We start from the raw sequence: 6542 nt of genomic DNA on the forward strand, positions 1-6542 counted from the left end.
GGAACTGAGAGGGGGCTTGACACCACTGTTTGCGCTCTCTAGTCCTTGCTTCTCTTGGTTTATGGAACACCGTTTTGTGAGCACATAAGCTGCCCTCCGCAATCTGCACAGAATTGCGTTTCTACAAAAAAGGCACGAGTCTGTCTCTGGCCACCAGTTTTGTGCAATGGTAACATCGCTTACAGGACACTTGCCATGTGCCCAGGATTCTGAGAGTGCCGCTGTCCCCTCCCGCCAGGGCTCCCTTGCTGGAGCTTGCACGCACCTTGGGGGTCTTTCTCCCTCGGTGTGGCTAACTCCTTCCCTTCCTTCGCACCTTTGCTCGAGCCCTCATCCCCTTGATTCTCTGCCCCCCTCACTTGCCCTTGCATCCCCTCCACACCCCTCTCCTCAGTCTGGGCGAGACTCTGCCCTAGGCCCCTCCGAGAGGCCGCTGCTGTCCCCAACTCAGTGAGGACCCCAGCAGCTGAGGTCCCTGGCCAAGAAGCAACCACAGTAAAACTGAGCCCCAGGCCACCTGCGCCAGCCCCCACCCGCAGCCACTGGTCTCCACTGCCTGTGACCCTGGCCTTGGGCAGGGCATCAACCAGGCCCCAGAGAGACCAGGTGGGGAGCACACGTGAAGCATGCCCACTGGACTACACTGGGGCCCTGCCACCCCCCGCCTCTCAAGACTGTGGCCTTGTCCGCCAAGGCTTTAGAATTTAAGGGAAGCCAGACATTTGGGTCTGAAACATCCCATTTCTAAAGGGCAAGTAACAAGTCCCACCACTTATATCCCAAACAAAGCCCACCTGGACCCATATCTAGCCTCCACCCCATTCTGAGGCTGGCCCCAGGTCTCCAGGGCTCGTCTTCTGAGGGTGGGGGTCTGTTCAGGCAACAGAAGAGGCCGAGGTAGCCACCTTCTCCCAACAGGTGTCAGCAGAGGCCCTGAAGAGCCTCCCCNCCCTCCTCCTCAGCCGCCTACCTTCAGGAATTTATACAAAAGGAAGGTGAACCAGTTGGTCAGCATCTTCTCTGCCACTGACTCGGTCCTGGGGGCACAACATGGAAAGGGGTGGCTTGACTCCGCCGCCATGCCCGCCACTGTGCCCGCCCCACCCCCGCCCAGGGTGCTGAAGGCGGTCAGGCCCCGAAAGGCCCCGCAGGCATCAGGCAGCTGGGGGCTGCCATGGAGATCCCAGCCCTTGGCCCCAGAGCCAGGCCTCTGAGCGGGACAACCGTGGCTTGGCATCGATGGGCGCCAGGTCCGGCGTGCCCCAGGGTGGGGTCCCCGCGCCCGGCATGCCAGCCGGGCCCCAGGTCTGCGGGCAGGAAGTGAGGCTCACCGCCGCAGCAGCAGCTTGGGGTGGTTCTTGCTCTCGAGGTTCTTCTCGATGAGGTCGGACAGCAGCTGCTTGAGCACGCCCGTGGCGTACTCCATCTCGCCCTGCAGGGCTGTCATGATGAGCGAGGCCACGTTCCCGCGGTCGCGCATGGAGAAGCTGCGCTGGGCCTCCAGCGTGCGGATGAAGGTCAGCAGGAAGTGCTTCTTGGCGAGCAGCTGTCCGAACAGCGCCAGCGACTTCTCCACGTTGGCCTGCACCTGCGGGAGGGCAGCCCACAGTCGCGCTCAGGCCCGGAGGGGCGCCCGGCCGCCGCACGAGAGGCAGGGGCAGAGGCGGAGGGCGGGGCCGGAGAGGAGAACGTGAAGGCGGGTGCCGCGCTGCCTTCCCAGGTCCCTGGGCCTCCACTGCCCTCAGCAGAACGGGCGTGTCCGGGCCGCTCGAGTAGCAGGCAGGGACCGGGGCAGACCGGCGTCAGTGGGAGGTACAGAATGAGGGTCACCGTCTTTGCAGCTGGTCCCTGGGACCGCCACCTGCTGCGGCCTTGCTCTGGTAGCCAGGAGGAGGCCGAACTCAATGCCCCAACTGCTGGGCGCCAGCAAAACACGGCCATGGTCTCACTGTGCACTCACAACAGAAATCACCTTCCCCATTCCACAGACGACAACGAAGTCCAGAAGAGAAAGAGGCTTGTTCAGGGCCACGTGACATGGAAGTGGGGAAAAGGAGTGGAATGCAGACATGGCTGGCTCCAGGGCCCCTACTCTCTCTTTTATGTACACCACGGCTTGTCAAAACAGGAGATTCCCCACCAGGCTGTGCCAGAGGCTGCCGGTGCCACTGCTCCCAGCCCAGGCAGACAGGTGACAAGACCCAAGTAGAACACAGTCACACTAAGGGAGCAGCAAGACCGACACAGCAGATGGCCCCATCCGTAAAAAGACATGATGAAGCATGTGGAGCCCTTGACATGGCAGCAAACCCAGAGATGAGCGGATGGGCAGCCCAAGGCAGCCCTGGGCCTGAGCCAGAGTGACAGGAAGGCCCATTCCAGCAGAGCTCAAAAGGGACTGTCCCACCGACAGAGCTGCAACAGGGAGTGGGCTCTCCCACATCGGAAGTGTGCAGAGATGGGATGCCCTCGGCTGGATGGCACGACCAGGCTGACTTGCTGAGCCCCTGCCTGGTCCTAGCTGGGCCCTGGGCTCCTGGCCTGCCACTGGAGGGCTCCTAGAGGACTTCAGGGCCAGCCCTCTTCTGCTCAGCAAGCTCATACCAATAGCCTGAGTACCGCCAACGCGCACAAAGCAGAAGCCCAGCTCCACGAGGGCCACCGTGATGCATCAGTGACACACTCACCCCAAACAGCCACGCAAACTCCGGCTGGGTCCCTGCACCTCCCGGCCGCACGGCAGTAGCCCCTGCCCGGCGAGGCTCAGCATCCAGAGCCAGCCAGGGGACAGGCCAGGTGAGTGTGCACAGGTGGTACACGGCGCACTCAAGGTCTCAGTGAAACAGAGGCAGCCCCCAGTGAGCCCCGGCTCCAGGCAAGGTGGCTGGCTGGGATGAAGCCCAGCCCCCCACCACAGTGGAGGCACTATGGGGAGCCGAGAGCCCTGACTCCCAGTGCCCCTCCCAACACGTCTGAGCCATCCCCCAGGGGCCCCAGGCTGCCCAACAGTAGCCAGGAGCCCCAGGAGCGGGCAGAAGTCCCAGTGAGCCCCAGTCGACAGCCCACCTCCATCTCCTTGAGCACTGGATGGTCCTCGATCCCGGGGAAGAGCACCCGCATGGCGTACGTCCGGTAGTCGAGGAACGGGATGCCGGCACCATCCAGGTCATTGGTCAGCTCGTGGATGTCCGTCTGCAGCTCCGCGAAGGCTGCCGCCAGATGAGGCGTCAGGGCGGGTGCCACCCCCAGCCCCAGTCCCCCCAGCCCTCCCACCCTCAGGCCAGGCTCCGACTCTGGCTCTGCTGCTCGCTGGCTGGGTAACCTTCAGGAAACCCCTCAGCTCTCCCGGTGCTAACACACGGACAAAAATTCTGTCCCTTTGACGTGTCACAGGACTCACCAGACGACACCACAGAAGGTGCTGCGCCTGGGGCCGGGCTGAGAGGGGCTTCCTGCATCTAACACTGGCACCGAGGGCGCAAGGGAACGATGGGTGCCGGCTCCCTCCACCACCCTGGGGTGCACATGCCCACCCTGGCTCCCCTGCCACAGCTGCCGCGAAGAGAAGGGATGTGGCCAGGGGTAGGAGGCAGGAGGCTCTCCCCAGGCCCCTGAACCCCCCACTCTGACAACCACCACACGCAGAGCTCAGACCAGCGGGCCCTCTACACTGCCCACCCTGCTCCAGGCGGCTCTGCTTCTTTCAGAAACAAAGGCAGGCAGGGCAGGGGCAGGCCTCCACGGAACATTCCAGAGCTGTGAGGTGTCCGCCCCACAGTAGCCCAAGGGAGGCACTATCTGATCGGGAGCCAGAGGAATGCTAAGCGGGCTCTGGGGGATGGCTGGTAGGTTTAATTAAGAGCAGGGACCTTTGTCTCCTGGGCATCACTGCCAGGCGTCCGGTTATCGCCGCCTGGCCAGCCCTGGAGCACCCGCCAGCCCTGCACCCACGCTGCAAGGCCAAATAAAGGCATCCTGCGTGCTGACCCCGGCGCACAGCTGTCCTCATCCTGAGGTGCTCCCGGCCTCAGAGCTCCCCACCCAGGCCACCAACTCCCACAAGCTTCACACACCTGCCTGTGTCCCATGGGACCTTTCAGTTCTCAGACAGGCAAGGGTCCTGACCAAACGGGGCCCTCTAGGTCCCAGTGGAGCTACCGACAGCCCACCGCCAGGCCTGTGCAGGCATGAGGCCCCCGTGCAGTCACCCACAGGGCCTCACAGCCCGCCTCCCACTCGGCTCCCTCTTCTCGCGCCCCGTGTAGGAACGCTCCCACCGCCTGCCTCCCAGAGCCAGGGCCAGCACCCGCGAAAAGTCTGAGGCTGCTCCTGGCACCTAAGACAAGCCCCTCACCTGTCAGTTACCGTTAACAGGGCTGCATCCGCCCCTTGTAACTGCCCCAATTTCCCCGATGAGGCAGCAAGGCAGGGGCCACGAGGAGACGGGGGCCATCCCAGTCTGGCCCAGTGCCCAGGTCACCCAGCTGTGACCTCACAGCAGCCAGAGAAGCTCACCAGGTGGTCTGAGGATGGCCACCACAGGCCAAGACTGCGACCTGCTGCCTAGAGCTCACAGCACACACGGCAGCTGAACCCCCACTCACGTGGCCAGCGTGCAGCCCGGGGCCTCTATCCCAGGCCAGCGGGGCTCCCTGCGGGCCCTGAGCTGTGTGCCCACCTCTCTGCCACCTACTCGGCAGCAGTGCCCTTGGTGCAAGGGAGGGTAGGGCAGCATCTGCTCTGCTGGGGCTGAGCCCGGGCTTTGGGCACGCTGGCCTCTCTGGGGCACGTGGCACAGAGATGGGGCGGCCCCTGTTCCAGCTTGGGGCCCGTCCCCCCTCACTCTTCCTGCAGACACCTGAGCCGAGCCCACCGCTCACATTTTTCTGACGTCTGCGGCCCCTGCCTGCCAGAACGCATCCCATTCTCTGGAGTACCCCCTCCTGCCCTTGGGGTCTGCCCACTCTCACTCAGGGGCTTCCAGGAGAGCAGACTTCAGGGAAGGGGGCACGTGACCAGGCGTGGCATCAGGGGTTGGGCAGGGCTGGGCCCAGTGGAAAAGCTGAGCTTGCCCCTTGTGCTGGTCCTGATACCACACGGAGAGATCACTGAAGATGCAGCTGCGGGTCTGGCCCGGCCGTGCTGGAAGCCAGCTGCGCCCCAGGCTTTCCCTGCCCAAAAGCCCACATGACATCTCTCTGCTGAAGGGAGCTGCTTTCCCTGAGCTGCTTTCCACTGCTCACATAGCAGGGTCCTAAGGGACACATGCCCCTCTTAGGAGGCTGGGCTGCAGCCTCCTTCCTGAGTCAGCCCCTCGAAGACGCACTCTGTCCAGTGCCAGCCAAGGTCCGTACGTACTCAGGGCCTAAAGAAAGGGCCTCCACTCCTTGGTGCCGCGCCTGGCCCTGAACACGGAATCACTGAACCCATCCTACAGATGAGGAGTCTGAGGCCTAAGAAGGTCATGGGCCCATCCAAGGTCCTGCAGCCAAACAGGGTCACAAATGCAAGCTCTCTGACTCCAGCATCTATGCCTCAAGCAGCACCCACAGAGGCTATACCCGCCCCAGGGTCCGCCTGCGGCCCCGGTCAAAGCCTCAGCCGTCTGCCCGAGCCTGAGCATGGCACAGCAAAGGCGTTGGGAAGGCTGAACACCGAGCAGAATCGTGGGGAGGACAGGGCCTGGCTCACATGCGGCAGCAGCCACAGCAAGCCCCACTCCCCGGGCCCCCTCCCCGCTGCATGCCGCAGCTCTGATGTCACACCTTCCTTGCACTCCAGGGCCACGCGGGACTCCAAGTTGTCCATCTGCAGCTGCAGCCGCTTGAGGGTGCGGTCGGCGTCCCGAGACTTGCGCTTGTAGGCAATGAGCACGGCTACAATGACCAGCAGCAGGAGGCCTCCGCCCCCGCCAATGCCGACGATGGCGGGAAGGGTCAGCAGGCTGTCCGAGTACACCTGCAGCATCCCCGGCGAGAATTCGAAGCCGCCAGCCCGGACCTGTGGGTGGGGGTGCAGGCCACTCAGGAGGCCCCCCTTGCCCACTGGGAGCTCCAGAGGCCCCGGGTACCATGCCCCTTGAGAACCCCAAGGCCCCTGCCCAGAGTGGTCAGAGGGTGGGGACGTGGGGACTCAGGGCAGGTGCCGGGCCAACGGGGGGCACCAGGGCTGGGCGAGGGCTGAGCTGGGCCGCCTCTGGGCCAAAAGGAAGTCTGGGACTCAGCCACAGAGTTGGGGTTGCCCTGGGTGGGGCAGGGTCAGTGGGTCAAAGGCAGGTAGGGCCCAGGAGAACAGAGCTGGGACCAGAACACAGATGGGCGGGCCATGGACGCACCGTGACCTTGTGCTGCCCCGTGAGGTTGGGTGACTCGCAGAGCAGCTGGGTCTCTGACACGGTGAGGGTACACGGCGTGGAGCCGATGAGCACTGTGTAGTTGAGCCGCGAGCCGCCGGGCGCGGGTGGCACAAGGTTCCGTCCCTGCGGGGGTGCAGGTGAGCCAGAGAGCCCCCCTACCCCACGAGCCCCCCACCCCGTGCCCCCG

At 64.2% G+C, this 6542-nt stretch overlaps 1 protein-coding gene across 1 annotated transcript; it reads right to left on the reverse strand.

Annotated features, from left to right (window-relative positions):
- Positions 1–949: 949 nt before the first annotated feature.
- Positions 950–6497, reverse strand: LOC117800328 (plexin-A1-like). Its single transcript, XM_034652863.1, has 5 exons — positions 6335–6497; positions 5766–6000; positions 3067–3209; positions 1332–1588; positions 950–1037 (listed from the first exon to the last, which is right to left on the reverse strand). Exons 2-5 carry the CDS (start codon positions 5965–5967, stop codon positions 959–961), a joined length of 681 nt encoding a protein of 226 aa, XP_034508754.1. The 5' UTR covers positions 5968–6000; positions 6335–6497; the 3' UTR covers positions 950–958.
- Between the last annotated feature and the right edge of the window lie 45 nt (positions 6498–6542).

This window comes from Ailuropoda melanoleuca, unplaced genomic scaffold, assembly GCF_002007445.2.
Source record: "Ailuropoda melanoleuca isolate Jingjing unplaced genomic scaffold, ASM200744v2 unplaced-scaffold68227, whole genome shotgun sequence".
Lineage (NCBI taxonomy): Eukaryota > Metazoa > Chordata > Mammalia > Carnivora > Ursidae > Ailuropoda > Ailuropoda melanoleuca.

What these genes read in the sequence shown, in the direction of transcription:
- LOC117800328 (XM_034652863.1), bottom strand. Translation starts at nt 5,967, where the DNA reads ATGCTGCAGGTGTACTCGGACAGCCTGCTGACCCTTCCCGCCATCGTC. An exon ending in CAGTGCTCAAGGAGATGGAG is followed by an intron (nt 1,589 to 3,066) that starts GTGGGCTGTCGA and finishes GCCCTCCCGCAG; the next exon opens with GTGCAGGCCAACGTGGAGAA. An exon ending in CCCAAGCTGCTGCTGCGGCG is followed by an intron (nt 1,038 to 1,331) that starts GTGAGCCTCACT and finishes TTGTGCCCCCAG; the next exon opens with GACCGAGTCAGTGGCAGAGA.